Source organism: Monodon monoceros, unplaced genomic scaffold (genome assembly GCF_005190385.1).
Source record: "Monodon monoceros isolate NGI ecotype Baffin Bay Population unplaced genomic scaffold, NGI_Narwhal_1 Super_Scaffold_18, whole genome shotgun sequence".
NCBI classification, from domain to species: Eukaryota; Metazoa; Chordata; class Mammalia; order Artiodactyla; family Monodontidae; genus Monodon; species Monodon monoceros.
In genome coordinates, this window is record NW_021703774.1 from 41546960 (window position 1) to 41567915 (window position 20956).

A 20956-nucleotide genomic window follows, 5' to 3' on the forward strand; every position below is an offset into this window, starting at 1 on the left:
ACACACTTAACAATGTGCCAGGAAAATATTCTTATAATATTTTGAAGTTTCTCAGAAGCAAAATAATTGAAGGGTTACTTTGGGGTAGGTTGTTTTCATTTGGGAGCATGTAAACATGTCTCATCTAAAAACTGACTATGTTCTGGGGACATTCAAACCCAATATTTGTGTTGTAAATGGTGTTCAAAACCCATTACCGCATAGGTAGGGGAATCTTGGGCTGGCATACAGAAAATATTTCCCAACAAACCATTGCATTCACTGTTACTTTGAGGTCTCTATGCAGAAATGTGATTGGAAATAAGTGCATTAGGGACCTCAGAAGGTTTGGCAGTGCATTTTAGATGCTTATCTGAGCCACACAAGTTAGGAATCTGGGATGGAAATCTCCTAAGAATAACCATTCTCACGAAATTTCCAATCCCTCTTTTTCTTTTGGCAGAATTTAAAATTCCATGGAAATGGCTCATGTCACAAGACTTCTGTGTGGTGTTGGCCAGCACCAGGAAGAAGAGTGGGCCAGGAAAGGAAAACCAAACCAATGTGGCTGCTTCTTTTCACACCTTTGAAAAGGTTTGGGTTTGGCTCAAACGGAGAAAGAGCACTTGGGGTTTTTATTTTGTGCCAACTCCTTGAAATACCATTCACCTGACTCATGGAGCTTTGAGCATCAGGAGGAAACAAGCCCTTAACCACCATTAACCACTTCCTTATCTCTCAACCCCACACTAACCAAACATTCGTGAATCCCAACATGACTTTCATCCCAGCAGCTTCCACCCTCTCTATCCTCCAGGTTGCTCCATCTGCTTTCTCATATGCAAATATATAAGGTCAGCAAATGCTCATGGGTTAAGACTTTTTCATCAACTAGTCTAAGATGCTAATTTAAAGAGATCTTAATTTCTAGACCCTAGAATCATTTACAGCACTGAATTACTTGACAGTTAATAATATGGTAATATTTGGATTCAAAATGCAGAAACTCTTTCCCACGAAGTTAAAACAGGATAAGAGTAACCTGATTTAGTTTATTTTTCAAGTTGCCAGTGGCTGGGTACTTCATCAGATTATAGCATGAGATGGTACTAATGAAGCAAAGGTCAGGGGTTCACATCTCTGTCTGGTTCAATTAGCATTATTATTTTTCACATTCCCCTTCCATTCCCCTCACCCTCAGCCAAGTCTCCTACAAATTAGCGCAACTGTGCAAAGGGATGTCCAGAAAAGAGAGCATAGAAAGGATTCAGTGGAAACTCACTCTTATTTCTGGAAAGCCCACTGACAGTTTATGTGCTGTATTGCTGCGTATGTGTACATGTATAAGTCTGTGCATGGTGAGGATTGTTTTGGTATGTGCAGTTATAAATATGTGTCTGTCTATCTAATCTCTCTCGCTGTCATACGATTTGAAAAGCGTGCATTGTTTTAGTCAGGTGGAAGGATTATGTTACCTGAATACTGGTATTTAATGTACATTATCACATTTATTATCATATCAAAACCAGATGTTTAAAATTTGGGCTAGAAATTCCATAACACGGATTGTATTACCTCAGGGTCACCCTACCACCTAATGCTCACTGCTCAGCTGGTATTTTGTTATGGCTCTAATAGAGCAATAATGTGCTTCCACAAGTCTTAGTCTGGTATTAGATGACATGTGGGCTAATTTTGGTGGGTTGAGCAGACGGGTAGGGGGTTATACAAACCAGAGCAATTTGCTTTCCCAACAATAAGAAAATATGTGAAGAATTATTGCTAATAGTCAAAGCTTCTCTCTCTCTCTCATTCTGGCTTTGGCTTGCTCTCTCTCCTTACTCTTACTCTCCCTTTCATTCTTTATCTTTGGCTCCTTTATTTAAAATTTGTTGTCATTTTTATTGTCTCCAAATGCCCCTCAAACTTACTCCAGAAACAGAAGCTACCTCTAATTACTAACTTTCTTATCTCAGCAAAAACTATTTGAAACCTTCCTCTTATTTGCCTTTCTTGCATTGCTTCTGTACTGATAAAATTAAAACAAGCAAGCTCAGAAAAGTGATAGCATTCTTGATTTAAGAAATTATAATCAATGCAATTTAGATAAGGCTTAAAAAAAGAAATAAGAGCCTATGTGGAACCAAGCCAACGACTCATCTGTTTGCATTAATAGGTTCCAGCAATGGTACTACAGGCACGGAAAGCCTGTTCGCCACTGCACTTAGCAAGCATATGAGCTTAAAAATAAACTTTGACAATGTAGATCTCTTTGTCCTTTCAGGAATGGAAAACATTATGTACTTCAAAGCATACTAAGCCTGATTTTAAAATATAGTTGGGATATTGTTACTGTGGCAATTGGGAGTGTCTTTAGGCTACACACAGTACATGGATGCTTCGGGTGCAGTAGTACTTGAGTCACAAACTAGTGAGAGTAAATGATGCTGACAATTTTGATATGCTCATTTATAAGGAAGAAACTTCTGTCTTTTAAGTTCTCTGGAGCACTGCAATATATTTCCTCCTTTCAATCAGGGAATTTCTTCCTGAACCAAACTGCAAAAACAGAGTATTTGAGTAGCACATTTCACTTGCATACAGCAGCGTTTGTTCATTTTTGACTGTTTTTGGACAGGAAATCAATCTACAGGGTAACATTCACACATAAAAAGGAAACAATATGGGACAATGGCTTGTTAATACAAGTGACTCTGCTTGGGAAATTACCGACAAGAAACCTTGGAGGAAGAACGGCATTAAAGATCAAAAGCATGATGACTCCTGATGAAAACATCCCCAAATGATGAACCCACAAGCAAGAAGGAACTTCTACTGTAAGTATTTTTGCAATAATCAAGTATCTTATTATTTTCAAAACTTCTAGCGTATGTGGAGTAGATTTCCAAGCAAGTATTTGATGTAGGGAGTCTTCATTATAGACAAGTCTATAATTAAACTCAATGGGTGGTTCCAACAGAGGGTTAGTTACTGGAATTTTTTTGCATGATCTTGCAACACAAATAAATTGCACGTTGACGTGGGCATGTTTTATACAATAGGCATGTTATATCAGGCTTTTACTGTGTGATGTATTACTTCTGGCAATGCAAAATCGATCAACGTTAGTATCTATAAATTCCATTACATTTGGATTCTGGTCATTTGAATGATGTATACTTTGGTTTCATGTTATGGCTAACCCTGTAATCAATTTTTTTCATAAATAAATTGACACACATTATTTGTAATTTACTTAGAATATTAGCTCTTTCCTTAGTGAATCTAATTTGTATTGTAGGGAAGAGGTGGCTTAGAATTTTAGATATGGGGAAGGAAAGGTATGATAGTTTAAAACTTGGGAACTAAGGCCTTTTAAAATCTTTACATTTCCATAATTTCTTTGGTAAGGAGTTTTGTTTGAAAATTGTTTAGATGTCTGTATATAAGACTTCTATATAACAATATTTAGTATTCCATAGTAATATTGTTATGGTCTTGGAAAGGTAAAGCAAGCTCATCAGCAGCATAATCCTATGTAATTATTAAGTATAGCTAAGTCTATCTTTAGTGCCTGGCATAGACTACATACTTAATAAGTAGTTTTTAAATGTTGAATATATGCTGGTGTTGCATAATAGGACAGTTATCCTGATTGTACAGTAATCATTTACATAACAGGAACTTACATGAACTTACACATGAATGTGATTGAATTGTTTAACAAAGAACTGTACAATAATAGGGTTACACTGTTTTGCTGTTTTCAAGAGGGGATTTCTTTAAAAATCAATTTTCTAATTGATTTCTATTCTTGGTTGTTTTTCTTTTGAAATACAAAAAAGTTTGTCCAACTTACTGTTTATCTGAAGGGTAATGTTTTTGGAGCAAATCAGTATGTAAAAGATCAGCTTATTTCCAATCAGTATGTAAATTCCAGGTGCTAGTTTGTGGCACTGAGACTTGGAATTAGCAATTTTGGAGCCCCCTCTGCTGAGGAATAATGGGTAGGTCAAGACACTGGCCAAGTCCTCAAATGGGGGAGATCACTTTTTTAGGTGTAAGGGGCATGAAAATAAACTGAGAGGTGAGTGGATGGAGAGATTCTTGGAGTCAAACCAAGTGTTTCTGGAGCGACAGAAGAGAAGCAGAAAATATGGAGAAAGGCATTGAGTGGGAGAGAGCTGAAGAGGTAATGGAAACTCATTACAGATGCCATCTTTGTCTCATATGATGCCAGATAACACTATTCTAGTACTTCAGTGTTTTCTAGATCACTTGCTATAGATACTTGTTAAACTAAACACATGTCCTTCTGCTACCACAAGTAGGAAACAAGAATGCTGTACACATGATTTTATTGCATCTTATTAGAAGTGATGGTGGGATCCTTTGGGTAGGAGATGATAGAAGCTGTAACTAAGCAACAATTATCATCAAGGTAAAAAGACTTTTGGATAATCATATATAACATTTGGATAAGCTTAAATTATCCCATTAACTACTCAGTTTAGTTTCCTACTTAGAGATGTATTTTACAAGTAATTTATCCAGACAGATCTATCAGAATGTAACTATAATTAGAAAAAGATATTCTATAGGACTCATTTGGAAGTTCTTTTAAGAATTAGAAAGTTGCTTGATATTGTCTACATGAGCATTTTTTCAGGCTAAAATCACCTGGATTTATTAGGTAGAATTCTGAGACCCCAGTCAAGAAATGATGCAATATTAGGGAAGTCTTTTAAGCCTTCCTTTTTAAGCAAAGGGAAGGCATTTGATTATAATCTGAAAGCCAAAGTGTGGTAGAATGATTTTGAGAATTATCTTCAAAAGGAAAATATAGTCTTAGGTTGTCCCTTCCTCCCCCCACCCCCAACCCCCCAACACCAATCAGGATATTGTTATTTATTTTTATTTTTATTTTTTTTAAAGAAGATGTTGGGAGTAGGAGTTTATTAGTTAATTTACTTATTTTTGCTGTGTTGGGTCTTCGTTTCTGTGCGAGGGCTTTCTCTAGTTGTGGCAAGCGGGGGCCACTCTTCATCGCGGTGCGCGGGCCTCTCACTATCGTGGCCTCTCTTGTTGTGGAGCACAGGCTCCAGACGCGCAGGCTCAGTAGTTGTGGCTCGCCGGCCTAGTTGCTCCGTGGCATGTGGGATCCTCCCAGACCAGGGCTCGAACCCGTGTCCCCTGCATGAGCAGGCAGATTCTCAACCACTGCGCCACCAGGGAAGCCCAGGATATAGTTATTGATAACAAATGATAATTTGAATTTTTATGGCACATTATATTTTTCCTAGTTAGTTGTTTGACATCAGAAATATCCGTTGCCAGAACTGTCTAAAGATTTGCTGTATCAGGAGGAATAAACTCCCTACCACTGGTAGATGAGGAGGTTCAATGTGGAGGGAAAAGAAAGTATTTTGAATCAGACAAATGTGTATTGGAATTCCAGATTCCTCACTTATAAACCAGGTGACCTTGAGCAAATTACTTGAACTCTAAGCATCTGGTTCCCCATAAATGGGGTTAATAATTTGTGCCTCTTAGAATAATTGTAAAGATTAAATTAGATAATTTACGTTAACTGCTTGGCCTGTAAGATGGTTAAACTACATGAGCTTTAGAGACTTTTCTAAAATTGTCATTTTAGTAATTCTAGATGTTTAAAATAACCTAAATTCCTTGCTTGTGCTAAATGCTATCCAAAGATGCAACTCAATAGAAATATCTATTCTCCACCTAGTGAGCTCCTCATATAAGAAAATTGTAAAGCAAAGCTATTACAAGTGTAGTAAAAGAATAAGGCATTCCTGGGATAAACCCCACTTGTTCATGGTGTACGATCCTTTTAATGTGCTGCTGGATTCTGTTTGCTAGTATTTTGTTGAGGATTTTTGCATCTATATTCATCAGTGATATTGGCCAGTAGTTTTCTGTTTTTGTGACATCTTTGTCTGGTTTTGGTATCAGGGTGATAGTGGCCTCATAGAATGAGTTTGAGAGTGTTCCTCCCTTTGCTATATTTTGGAAGAGTTTGAGAAGGATAGGTGTTAGCTCTTTTCTGAATGTTTGATAGAATTCACCTGTGAAGCCATCTGGTCCTAGGCTTTTGTTTGTTGGAAGATTTTTAATCACAGTTCCAAGTTCAGTTCTTGTGATTGGTCTGTTTATATTTTCTATTTCTTCCTGGTTCAGTCTCGGAAGGTTGTGCTTTTCTCAGAATTTGTCCACTTCTTCCAGGTTATCCATTGTATTGGCATATAGTTGCTTGTAATAATGCAAGGATTCTTCAATATACACAAATCAATCAATGTAATAAACCATATTAACAAATTGAAGGAGAAAAACCATATGATCATCTCAATAGATGCAGAAAAAGCTTTTGACAAAATTCAACACCCATTTATGATAAAAACCCTCCAGAAAGTAGACATAGATGGAACTTACCTCAACATAATAAAGGCCATATATGACAAACCCCACAGCCAACATTGTTCTCAATGGTGAAAAACTGAAACCATTTCCACTAAGATCAGGAACAAGACAAGTTTGTCCACTCTCACCACTATTATTCAACATAGTTTTGGAAGTTTTAGGCACAGCAATCAGAGAAGAAAAAGAAATAAAAGGAACACAAATTGGAAAAGAAGAAGTAAAGCTGTCACTGTTTGCCGATGACATGATACTATATATAGAGAATCCTAAAGATGCTACCAGAAAACTACTAGAGCTAATCAATGAACTTGGTAAAGTAGCAGGAACCAAAATTAATGCACAGAAATCTCTTGCATTCCTATACACTAATGATGAAAAATATAAAAGAGAAATTAAGGAAACACTCCCATTTACCATTGAAACAAGAAGACTAAAATACCTAAGCATAAACCTACATAAGGAGACAAAAGACCTGTATGCAGAAAACCATAAGACACTGATGAAATAAATTAAAGATGATACAAACAGATGGAGAGATATACCATGTTCTTGGATTTGAGGAATCAACACTGTGAAAATGACTATAGGACCCAAAGCAATCTACATATTCAATGCAATCCCTATCAAACTACCAATGGCATTTTTCACAGAACTAGAGCAAAAAATTTCACAATTTGTATGGAATCACAAAAGACCCCGAATAACCAAAGCAATCTTGAGAAAGAAAAGCGGAGCTGGAGGAATCAGGTTCCCTGACTTCAGACTATACTACAAAGCTACAGTAATCAAGACAGTATGGTACTGACAGAAAAACAGAAATATAGATCAGTGGAACAGGATAGAAAGCCCAGAGATAAACTGACACACACCTGGTCACCTTATTTTTGATAAAGGAGGCAAGAATATACAATGGAGAAAAGACAGCCTCTTCAATCGGTGGTGCTGGGAAAACTGGACAGCTACATGTAAAAGAATGAAATTAGAACACATCCTAACACCATACACAAAAATAAACTCAAAATGGATTAAAGACCTAAATGTAAGGCCAGACACTATAAAACTCTTAGAGGAAAACATAGGAAGAACACTCTATGACATAAATCACAGCAAGATCGTTTTTGACCCACCTCCTAGAGAAATGGAAATAAAAACACAAATAAACAAATGGAATCTAATGAAACTTAAAAGCTTTTGCACAGCAAAGGAAACCATAAACAAGACGAAAAGACAACCCTCAGAATGGGAGAAAATATTTGCAAATGAAGCCACTGACAGAGGATTAATCTCCAAAATTTACAAGCAGCTCATGCAGCTCAATATCAAAAAAACAAACAACCCAATCCAAAAATGGGCAGAAGACCTAAATAGACATTTCTCCAAAGAAGATATACAGATTGCCAACAAACATATGAGGGGGTGCTCAACAACACCAATCATTAGAGAAATGCAAATCAAAACTACAGTGAGGTATCACCTCACACCCGTCAGAATGGCCATCATCAAAAAAATCTACAAACAATAAATGTTGGAGAGGGTGTGGAGAAAAGCGATCCCTCTTGCACTGTTGATGGGAATGTAAATTGATACAGCCACTATGGAGAAGAGTATGGAGGTTCCTTAAAAAACTAAAAATAAAACTACCATACGACCCAGCAATCCCACTACTGGGCATATACCTAGAGAAAACCATAATTCAAAAACAGTCATGTACCACAATGTTCACTGCAGCTCTATTTACAATAGCCAGGACATGGAAGCAGCTTAAGTGTTCATCAACAGATGAATGGATAAAGAAGATGTGGCACATATATACAATGGAATATTACTCAGCCATAAAAAGAAATGAAATTGAGTTATCTGTAGTGAGGTGGATGGACCTAGAGACTGTCATACAGAGTGAAGTAAGTCAGAAAGAGAAAAATAAATACCCTAAGCTAACACATATATATGGAATCTAAAAACAAACAAACAAAATATGGCTCTGAAGAACCTAGGGGCAGGACAAGAATAAAGACGCAGACATAGAGAATGGCCTTGAGGACGCGGGGTGGAGAAAGGGTAAGCTGGGACAAAGTGAGAGAGTGGCATGGACATATATACAATACCAAATGTAAAATAGATAGCTAGTGGGAAGCAGCCGCATAGCACAAGGAGATCAGCTCGGTGCTTTGTGACCACCTAGAGGGGTGGGATAGGGAGGGTGGGAGGGAGACACAAGAGGGAGGCCATATGGCGATATGTGTATATGTATAGCTGATTCACTTTTTTATAAAGCAGAAACTAACACACCATTTTAAAGCAATTATACTCCAATAAAGATGTTAAAAAAATTTTAAAAAAAACAAAACAAACAAAAAAAAAGAATAAGGCAATCAGAATGCACGGCTTGAAAGTAATAAAGTTTTTTTGTGGTGTTTTTGATGTGTTAGGTGGTCTAAATTAATTTGACGGACTGCTCTGTAGTCTTTGATGACTAAGATAGTGGAAACATTGGCCAATTAATTCCCCTTTTCATCCTCTGTTAAATCATTTTAGGAAACCCACCATAGCCAGCAAGGTCATTCTCAGGAGAAATGGTTTTGGAGAGTTTAAGGACAGAAAATTGTTCATCTTCAAAATGTTTCCTACGACATCTTCCCTTGGTGCCTGCAAAAGTCCAAGTTTTAAGTGGATGGTGTATGTCGATGATTTAATTTATTGTGTCCATTTGTTATCAGCGTAAGCACAAAGCACTTGGCAGAACCATCATTTTTACACTACTGTTTATACTAGCTTAAGCAATGTTTGCGCATCACAGATATGAAATAACAATCTAGCTGTTAGATTTACTAGCTGGAAAATTACTATGTATTTGGGAGAGTGTGAGCAGTGGCTCTTAAAAAAATATTATCTTGCATCTGTCTAGTGCCATTTTCTTTTTAAAGTGTTTCTACATATATAATTTCATTTTTTTCTCACCTCTGAAGTAGAGAGGGTTGCACATTAACTTCATTTACTGCATAATATGAATAATAAGTCAGAGATTAGGCAGAATTGTCTAAGGAGAAGATCAAATATGAAATAAGACTTTGCATCTAGTGTAATTTATCTAATGGTTTGATGACTATCTCTGATTTTTATCTAGAAATATATGATTCATCTGCTTCTCTCATGCCTTAATAGGACCCTTAAACTTGAGCGCTAATTAACACTTACCTTGTTTTGTGCCTTCTACAGAGACCCAACCAATCAGGCACACAAAAAGAGATACTGCAACTAGGTTCAGCCCCAGTTAGGTGTGCAGAAAACCTGCGTGTCTGGAATTCTCTGACTCCTATGCTATCAGTGTATCCCAGACACTTCTAGAGAGTAAAGGTGCTGATATTTGCTCATTAAATTTGTTGTTTTACAAGGGAGTCAAGGCCACAGGCACACTCTTGGCCATCTTCCTTGTCTAAAATGACATGGATTTGGACAATTTTATTTTATATATCTTATTTTATTTATATACTATATAAATAAATTTATTTATTTGTATATATATTTGTGTGTGTATATATATAAATAAATACACACACACACACACACACACACACACACACACACACACACACACACGTATAACCAATTAACAAATTGGCAGTATCAGGTAAAACTCTGCTCTATAGCTCCTCAAAGGCTGATAAGCTACATCTTATAGGCATAGATCTTGAGACTCAGGGTATGGTTATATCTGTTGATTTGTGTCTAATAATCAGAAGTCTTCTTGGTATGATTGAAGATTTTAGCCAGTAAGAACCACAATTTACAGGTGCAGGAGAAAACCAGAAAACTATAGCAGCAGGGTCCAAATATCTTACACAAGTTATACACTAGGTGATTTTGAAATGTGTTGATTTTTTCTCAGCAGCTCCGTCTGTGCAACATTCTTTTAGCTCAGTTCTTAATTTTCATTTAATAGCTTAACGTTGCCACATGTTCTGTATAATACTTTTGGTTGATGGCATTTTATGAAAATATCGGCTCGAAGAGGAAATCTTGGAATTGAGGGCTTAGATGCATTTTGAATTGAATAGATTGAAACTTAGAGAAAACCTTATTCTGTGAGAATATGGCTCACATAGGGTTATCCTTATTACTCCACCCTCGTGTGAGAGAAACAGCCTCTAAGGTTAGACTTGGTGCAGCAGAGCTAATGGAGGTGCAATTACAGGTCACTGAATTGTATGATGCCAAAATGTTTAGTTTTCACTAGGCTGTTTTTTTGAAACCCGAGGTGAGAGGTCAAGATAAATTGAACAGTCATGTATAAAAGCAGACGGTAAACTTTCCACACCTTGACATTTTATTAGAGTTCTGAGTAGTGCAATCTTGGAAAAGTTTTTGCTTCTTTTCCTTTATGTTTTTAAGATTTGTTTTATTTTTGAGAAAGGTACAGGATTCTCACTTCTTCAGGGTAAGATAGTCTGCTCACAAAACACAGATTTTTATTTTGTATATATATTTTGAACTATTAAAAACCTACATAAAGTAAAATTCACTAATTTTTGTGTGCGTAGATCTGCAAGTTTCCACAAATGTATAGAGTCTTGTAACCATCACCATAATCAAGATAAAGGACAGCTCCTTCATTGCCAGAATACTCCCTCATGCTGCTTGTTCGTAGTAAAAGCCTCCCCCATCCCTAATCCCTGGGAACACTTACCTGTTTTTATCTCTATAGTTTTGCCTTTTCCAGAAAGTCATATAAGTGAAATAATACAGTTTGCACCTTCTGAGTCTGGTTTCTTTCACTGAGCAGAATGCATTTGTGACTCATCCATGTCTATCAATAGTTTGTTTCTTTTTATTGCCAAGCAATATTTTATTGTACCAGAGTTTGTTGGTTTATTCACCGATGAAGAACATTCAGGCTGTTTCCAGTTTTTGGTGATTATAAACAATGCTGCTCTAAACGTGATACACTGTAAATACAGGTTTTTGTGTGAATGTAAGTTTTCATTTTTCTAGGGTAAATGAATTCCTAGGAATGGGATTGCAGAATATTGTAAATGTACATTTAACTTTATAAGAAACTGCCAAACTGTCTTCCAAACCGACTTTACCAATTTGCATTCCGACCAGCAATGTATAAGAGTTCTAGTTTCTTGGCCTCCTTGTCAGCACTTGGCATTATCAGTCAGTTTATTGTTTGTTTTGTTGTTTTTATTTCTTATCCATTCTAAGAAGTGTGTAATGGCATCTCATTATGGTTTTTAGATGGTGAGCATTTTTTCACGTGCTTATTTGTGATCTGAATATCTTGTTTGGTGAAATGCTCAAATCTCTTGACCATTTTTCGTTGGATATTTGTTTTCTTATTGTTATTCTGAGAGTTCTTTTAAAATTATGGGTATAAATCCTTTGTTGGATTGGTAATTTGAAGATATTTCCTGTAGTTTACCTTTCACTTTCTTAACCATCTTTTATAGAGAAAGCTGTTCTAGTTATGATGAGATATAATTGATCTATTTTTTTCTCTTATGGATCAAGCTCTCAGTGTTATGTCTAAGAATTCTATTCCTAAACCAAACTCATGAGCATTTTCTCCTGTGTTTTCTTTTGTCAGAAGATTTGTAATTTTATGTTTTACATCTAGGTCCATGATCCACTTTAATTTTTTTATAAGTTATGAAGAGTGGCTTGAGGCATATATTTTTGCATATGAATATCCAATTGTTTCAGCACTGTTTGTGGAAAAAACCCTATCTTTTATCCATAGAATTGCCTTTGTACTTGTATCAAAAGTCAGTTGACTGTATTTTTGTAGGTCTATTTCTAGACTCTCTATTTTGTCCCATAAATTTATGTGTGTATACTTTCACTAATACCATACTGTCTTAATTAGTATAACTTTACAGTAAGTCATAAAACCAGATAATGTAAGGCCTCTAAATTTGTTCTTCTTTCTCAAAGTTGTTTTCTACATCCTTTGTCTTTCTATATAAAATTTTGACTCAACTTGACAATACCTATAAAAATCTTACTGCAAGTTTGATTGGGATAAGAAGTAACTCTATAGATAAATTTGGGGAACATTGACATCTCAATGATATTTGAGCCATTTAATCCACTTATTTAGCTCTTGATTTCTTTCTTTTCTTTTTTATTTTTTATCATGTAGACTACATTTTTTGTTAGATTCATACCTAGGTATTTCATTTTTGGGAGCTCTTATAAGTGGTACTTTACAAATTATATTTCTTATTTTTATTGCTGGTATATAGGTGTATGTTAGATTGTTTTTGTGTATTGCCATTTATCTTGCAAATTTGCTAAGCTCATTTCTTAGCTCTAGGAGCTTTACCTGGACGTTTTTTAGATTTTTTTAATTTAGATCATACAGTGTAGGAATAGAGACAGTTTTATTTATTTTTTTTCTTTCCAATACATGCGCCTTTTATTTCTTTTACTTGCCTTATTGTACTGGCTAGGGCTTTCAGTACTATGTTGAGTAGGAGTGGTGAGAACAAACATCTTTGACTTGTTCCTGATCTTAGGTGGAAAATATTGAATCATCATCATTAGATATGGTGTTAGCTATAGGACTTTTTGTAGATATCCTTTATCAGGTTAAATAAGTTTCTTTCTATTATAATCATTATAATATATGATGCAGTTTGCTAAGAGTTTTTATTATGGGTGGATTTTAATTTTTTTCAAATCCTTTTTCTGCATCTATTGATATGGTCATGTGGGCCAAAAATATTTTAAATGTAGTCAGTAATCATATTGCTGGTAATATTAATGTTGTTATCTTGAGATTATTCTACATGTAACATGAATTAAAAAAATGAGTAATTACGGTATACTCTATAATTTTATCATCTTTTGTGACCTTGAGAAGCAGGATTCTTATGGAAAAAATGAGATACAGATGATATGGAAGAAGTTAAGCATAAACGTTTTAGTACTGAATTTGAAATTGAAATATCAGTATTAACATAAGGTATTTAATATACACACATATATAATATATTATATATATGCAGTTGAGAACATATGTAATAGAGTAGGTATGTAATATAGTATGTATGATATAGATATAGTTATAAATATATTTCTCAGCTGTGTCCACTGGAAGGGCTTTGAAAAAATTACCAAGCACCCAATAACAATGAGAATCTTTAGCACCAAAATTGTGGTCTTGATATACTGTTTTCCCACTAAAGAAGCTAAGATAGCTTTGGGAAATGTGTGGTGGGTCCAAGTGTGGATAAAGATATGCAGAAAATGAACATGGAACATCTTATATCATATAGTGAAAAGGCCCTTAAGGCTAATAGGGCTATATCTTTGATTCATGAATATGAAACCAATTTTAAAAGGCTACTATTAGCTAAAAATGAGACAATTTGAACAGGATAATTATTGCAATGAACTAAATCCATCAAATGTTTAAATCCATGAGTTCATAATGATAAGAAAAATTAATTGGAGATTCAGGGAAGACCTTTTAAAAGCGACAGTTTAGCTGAAATTGAGGGATAAGTAGGAAAGAGCTAGTGAAGACAATGGAAGGAATATACGTGCACAGCCAGAGGATGGGAAGAACTTTGTCCTGTGTAGCAGGAAGACAGTGAGTGAAAGGGAGAGAGGTTCAAAATGAGACTGGAGAAATATACAGGACCAATCATTCAGGGCCATGTAGTCAAGCTTAGGAGTTCATCTTTCATTTTAAAAGCAATAGAAACTTCTTGAAAAGTTTTATGTAGCGAAGGGGCATAATCAGACTTACAGCTTTAAAAGATCGCACTGACTGCTACATGGCCAATGAATTGGAGGAGTTAAGAGCAAAATCAGAGAGAGAGAGAGAGAGAGAGAGAGAAAGAGAGAGAGAAAGAAAGACAGAGAGTGTTAGGAGCCACTGCAAGTGAGAGATGAAGCTGGCTAGGTCTGGTAAGCACCCATGGAATGCAGTTCTCTTTCAACATGAAAAAAAAAGGAATCTAAGAAATACTCGTCGCTCTTTGGGTATTTTATAATCTTCTACCTCCTAAGTACCTGAGAAAATGAGCCCTTTTATCCTTATTCCACTATTATCAATAACTGGTTTAGTATGGTTTCCTCCAGCAGAACCTAGACTCCATGTAATTTTTATAATAAAAAAGAAACAAACACAGACATAGAGAACAAACTAGTGGTTACCAATGGGAAGAAGGAAGGGGGGGTGGTAGTATAGGGTTAGGAAATTAAGAGGTACAAACTATTATGTATAAAATAAGCTACAGGGATATATTGTACAACACAGGGAATATATCCAATATTTTATAATAACTATAAATGGAATATAACTTTTAAAAATTGTGAATCACTATATTATATACCTGTAACTTATACATCAACTATACTTCAATTAAAAAAAAAGAAAAAACTTAGGAAGCCCTTTTCTGTCTGATAGAGTGATATCACTTTGCTTTTAAAGTCTTCTGAGTGGATAAAATTACCTACTTTTACAGCAAAGTAAAGCAAAATATAGACTTTTCAAAAAATAAGATGCAATTAGAGACTGTTTCTTACTGAGTTCACATAAAGAAAAAACATCTATTTCTATGTAAAAAGGAGTTATTTCTTTCCTTTTCTGAAGCAAAATATAGACTTTTCAAAAAATAAGATGCAATTAGAGACTGTTTCTCACTGAGTTCACATAAAGAAAAAACATCTATTTCTATGTAAAAAGGAGTTATTTCTTTCCTTAAGAAACAGCCATGAGCAGGGCTCAGATAAGGTGTCCAGTATGACAATGTCAGTTGTTAATAGCTAGTGCCTGTTAATTGCCGAATCTGTTCTAATTGGTCGGTGCTGATGCATTAATGTTTGTTGAATATTAAACACTCTGCTCATGAATATTAACATAATATTTTAAATTTTCATTTGGAACATATTTCAATTAATTCATCTTCTGTATGGTTGGAATTAGAGGTTGAGCATTCAGACATACCAAAGCGTTCCTTTTGGGTGGCAGGGAGGGAAGACTGTTAGAGAGATTTAGTTTAGAGATGTTGTAGGTCATCTCTTCTTACATTGTCAATTTTTCAGAATGCTTGGTTATTCTCCATGGAGAATACTCCAGCTGGTTTGCCTCTGTTATTCTTTTCTTCCTTTCTTTGATGCGATATTATTTTTTTGCTTTTAAAAAAGAGACCACAATTTCTGACCATATTTTATTAAGAAAAGAAAAAGTTAAGAGGATTTAGTTCAACACGAGTCATCATAGATCTATTGGTCAAAGTTCATAGTATTAACTGTCTTTTCCTCCCTTGTTGAATGAGTGTGCATTTTCTACCATATATGCCAATCCTTTGGTAGCTCGATAGGTGTCCTTCAGATGTGTGATGTTTTGGATATTTTCAGTGGGGGCATTCTTTAAGGATAGTTTTGTACTGTGAACTCCGTTAATACTGGGACCAATTTATTGAATTGGGATCAGTTTATTGAATAAGTGTATCAAGCTTGGAAATATTATTAATAATCAAAGATAAAGTCTGACTACAAAGACTTTTAGACTACCTTTCTTGAATGTCTTGTAAATTGGTTAAACTCTAGTGACAACACCTATTTTCTTGTGGGGTTCATGTACCATCTCAGAAGCCAATTTCAAAAGAGGATTCCAGAAATATTTTCAGCATCAATACCTTTAGATCTCAGTGGTTTTCCAGGGTGAATATTTCAGGATGGTAATCATTTGGATGTATGAATTCTAAAAAGTTTCCTTATGCTTTATTCTTTGTTCCCATCACGTACTCTCAAACAAATAATTGGGATTAAAGACTGTCCAACTAAAATGTCATACATAGGATATCACCTTTTAATTTCATTTTATAAGACTCCTGGTCTGCCTTTACTCTAATAATCAAACACATTTCAATAATGATGAGAAGATTTAGTCATTTCAATAATTTTAAATGATCCAAGTTAAAAAGAATCACAGAATGTATATTTTCATTGATAGATGATACCTGGATATTGGATATTAAGAACATTTATTTTAACTTTACAGTAATTGTCTTCTATTTTTGGACAGTGAGAAAATTGTGCTTGAGGTAGTCATGTGAAGTACTTATGATTCTCTACCTATAAACTCAAATGTTTAAGAAATATAATTTGACTTTCCTATGAAGTGAACTTAACTTTTATTTCATGTTCCCTATTTTACTTGGGAGAAATTTAATCTTGGGTTAATTTGGAGTTTCTTCCATTGTTTCAGGGTCTTTTCAGTCAATTCAGGATCTTCTCAAATCCCAGGTTTACTTCTAGGTCTGGGAGCTTTCAGAGGTCCAAGTCCTTGGCATGGATATTTTGACATCTACCTTGGTAGCACTAGTTGTGCCATATCTGGTTATTGAGTCCTCACAAGTTTTATCCTTCTTGCCCTAAACATCAGGACTCATCAAGTCTGTTTGACAATTTCTGAGCCCCTCTCAGGAGACATGAGAAGTGTGTGGCTGTTCCCTTGTGCTATCCTGGGTCCACAGGGGCTCTCTGATGCTGTCTCCATCCCCCTTTGGCTGGAAACCTTATGCAGCCATTGCTACTCAAATGCTACCATGCTGAGCAGGGCATAGTGCATTTTAAAGAAATGCTCTGCTTTACTGAGATCTGCAAAGTAAGTTCCAGGTCACAGGCTCCTCTGGGATTCCCCAAACCTGACTGAGGAGGTGCATTCCCCCTCTGACTGACTTGTCCTAGCATGGGGGGAGGGTACAAGGCCGCTTCCCAAGGATTTAGGAGCATCTAATCTCTCTTTCTCTCTCTGCGTTTTCTCTCCTTTACCCAGCCCAGATTATCTTTACATTCTCTGAAATAGAAGAGAATAAACCTTTAATTTCATACATCATGATTTTTCCAACTTTAATGTTTATATAAAGACTTTGGCTTTTAAAACTCAGAAGTTAGTGATTTGCTCCTTTGCTCTTTCCTTCCCAGAAGCTGTAAATCTAGAATTGGCTTTATCAGTGGGGGTAGAATCACATAAGTAAAAAGAAATTACTAGGAATGAAAAGAGACAGCCCAGTTACATAATATCCAAGTATGAAAAGTATGGTTGTTTACACATGGCTTTCCACAGCCTACAGATTTTTAAACTGAAGGAAGTAACCCTAAAATATGAGACTTCCATTTTAATGGAGCTATTGCTACTGTGAAACAGCTGTGTAAATCCCTTTCAACTGACCAATCTTGCCTTTTAGGAACTTTCTCTAAGGCTTTGTTTTTTGTTGTTGCATTTTTTTTTTCCTGTACAGTTAAATTAGGAAAGAAATTTAGTCTTGGAAATACATGGGCTCTTTGGGCTCCAGCCAACTCTATTACAAAGACATCTTTCTGTGTACCTCTGTTTGACAAAGAGAATTCCTGCTGTATTATCCAGCTGTGCATAACTGAACTTGTCAGTTCAGTGACTCTTTAATGAATCTCCTTTTAATATCTACCCCCTGGCCATAAGTATGTCACTTCAATATTATTTTATAGTTTGACTTGAGTTACATTGAAACATTTTGAGACTGGAAAGACATGGCAGTATCTCACTTTAAATAACTCCCCAACAATTATAGTCAATAGTTGAGTGCCCTAGTTAGTGAGCCTGGGCATGTTGCAAACAGATTTAGCATCTAAGGATGCATATTATAGCTAAAGTCCATCCATCAGCAGATGTCTTTCAGTAAGCCCCAAATTCCAGATTTGTTTTGACATTAACGTTCACTAACAATGGGAGTGATGCAAAACAATTATACATTAAAAAAAAATTTTTTTTTAGTTTATAAGACACTCTTTTCCAGGTGAGAAAACTTGGATGAGAGAAGTTGCTCAAAGCTAGGTTGGTCTATTGTAGCGATTATGTTTGACCCCAAATAACCAACCCTAAATTTTACATTATACTCTGTTTTGTTTTGTTTTGTCTCCCACCACTATACCCTGATGCCTTTGATGTTTTGTCATTAGGACACAGAAGAGAAGGGCCAAATCTGCATACCCAGCGTTGGGGATCCCCCCACCCCCCAGCCAGTGTGAGTAAATCCATGGAGGGCACAAGTAAAGCCGCTGCCAAGAAGTGGGCAGGAGAAAGGACATGTGTCCCCTTTGTGGATGGGGACATTTATTTTGCTTCTGGCAAAGTAGTGGTGGCATGAAGTTCCTGAAGCAGGTGTAGGGACCTGATGGGGTGAATGCTTCTGCCAGGCACAGCTCTGCTCTGACACCCTGTGGACTCATAAGCCACATGGACTAAAGCAATCTCTGGATGGGGCCAGTATTTGGTTGAGGACTTCCAGGCTGGAACCAAGGCTGGGGCTGTGTCAGGTGTCCACACAGCATCCATGTCATCTTCTCACAGCGCTGGTTCACAACATTAAGAGGCTCAGTGTTGCAGGTGCCTGGTCTGCCTGCCCAGAGAATATCCTGGCATTTGAGACTGTGTAAACCTATGCTGTCTTCTAGGTTTATCAACACTGCTTTCACGCAAAGACACTTGTGCTGGCCACGGTTACTGCAGCAATAATAGGCTTTGAAGATGGCTTGCAATTTTCTGCCCTAATTTTTTCTCACACTATTCCCATGACTTCTCAAAATCTTACCTATGCACTAAATTCCTCCTCCTTCAAAAAGCTTTTCATGTCTGAAATGCCCACTGAACAAATGTTTCTTAAATGTTAAAGAGCCCTAAATGAGGAAAAACAAAAAACCCCTCAGTGATTCATGAATTGTTTTCACTATGTAGGAGACTATCTGGCTACTGATCAGACATGTATTAATGGTATAAAAGTCTATATAGCCATCCCCACCTACAAGAGCTAATAAATTAACAGCCTACAGGCCAACAGACTCCTACAACGTTTTTCTTGCTCAAGCAAACATACATATCTCTAGGAGTTTATCTTTTTACTGAAATAAAATTATACACATTACATTTCAGTTGTGTATTTAGCTTAATAATATGGCCTGGACATAAATTGGTTACAAGCAAGTATGTCTAGTGGTTAAGAGCCAAGGCTTCAGGGTAACACTGCCTGGGTTCAAATCCAAGCCCAGGAGCTAAGTAATCATGTAACTTTGGGAAAGTTATTTAAGCTCTAGTTTTCTAATTTGTTAAATGAAAATAATAATAATATGTACCTCATGGGGTTGTTGTGACAGTTAAGTAAGTTAGTCCACATAAAGTGCTTACAAGAGCACACTCAATGCATGTAGGTACACCTTGTCCGTATGGGTCAGAAAATATGCATATACACACAAACACAATTTTATGTAAATGAGATTATCAGAATGCTTTCATTGCACTACAATATTTCCGTTTTGCTTTTCCTTTTAGTCCCTACTGTCTTTCTTCTTCTTCTTCCCATAATTGCCTCTCTTGCTCCAACCACTTGAAGTAACATCAGTGTGAGCAAGTATAAACCCCCCTAACTAGTGTACTCTTACATGAATTCTTCTGTAAAGTCCCTGATGATTATCGAACCAGATCTCACATTTATACATATACATATAACACACATATGTGCACATATACACACATATGTGCATATGTTTTTGTCATTGTTTGCTCTGCAAAAGTGAAACCATATTATATACATTTTTGGGGGCATATTTTCTCATGCGTGAGTTGCTTTTGGGAGTCTCTCCAGGTTAGCAGACACGAACAGTAATATTGTGTCCTGTGGATTACCGTAACTTATTTCTTTGTGTACACATATTTTTTACCGCTACAAAGAGTACTGTAATGAACATCTGGGCTCACATATATTTATTTACTGGTGGTTATATTGCTATGGGACACATACCCAGGAGATACATTGCTGGGTCAAAAGGTTTATGTATTTTTAGCTTTAATAAATATTGTCAGATTGCTTTCTGAAGAAGCCGTACCCATTTGCATTTCCACCAGCAGCACAAAAAATACTTTTTTCCACATATCCCCACTGACAATGATATCATTATTTAAAATTTTTGCCAGTCTGATAGGTTTAAAGTGATGGTTTGTTGTTAACTCAGTTTTCAATTTCCCTATTAGTGAATTTAAACAACATATTTATATGTATTTATTGGCCATTTGGATTTGCTCATCTGTGAATTGCCTATTTATATCTTGTTGCTCGTTTTCCTCTTAGGCTGTTGCCTGTTTCTTGCCGATTTTTAAAGCTCTCTTTATATAATTATAGCTTTTAAACCCTTATTTGTCATCTGCATTGCAAACATGTTTTCTAAGTCTGTTATTTGTTTACTGTCTTTATTTATAGTGTCTTCTGCCACACCACAGTTCTTTATTAGCTTTTATGTCTTCCCCAGAAGCCCTAATAAAATATTAAAATTATAGTTATATTTACTACTTTACCTGTTTTTTTATACATGACATGAGCTAGGATTATTACTTTAATTTTTTCAGGACGGGTACCCAGTTTGGGGAGAAATTTTGTTAAATAGACATTTTTTCTCCACCAAATTGAATTACACCCTCATCAAGTATTAATAAGATCAATATGATTAATAGATTTCTTAGGTTCTATGCCTTTCTCATTCAATTCAG

The 20956-nt window shown here is 35.9% G+C and overlaps 1 protein-coding gene across 1 annotated transcript in view; it reads left to right on the top strand.

The window, feature by feature from the left end:
- The first annotated feature begins 2402 nt into the window (after positions 1-2402).
- Positions 2403-20956, top strand: part of KCNK2 (potassium two pore domain channel subfamily K member 2) — a 229641-nt gene continuing 211087 nt past the window's right edge. The window contains exon 1 of the mRNA XM_029229275.1: positions 2403-2816. Coding sequence (XP_029085108.1) covers positions 2783-2816 — 34 coding nt within the window. The 5' untranslated portion in view covers positions 2403-2782. The remainder of the gene's footprint in view (positions 2817-20956) is intronic.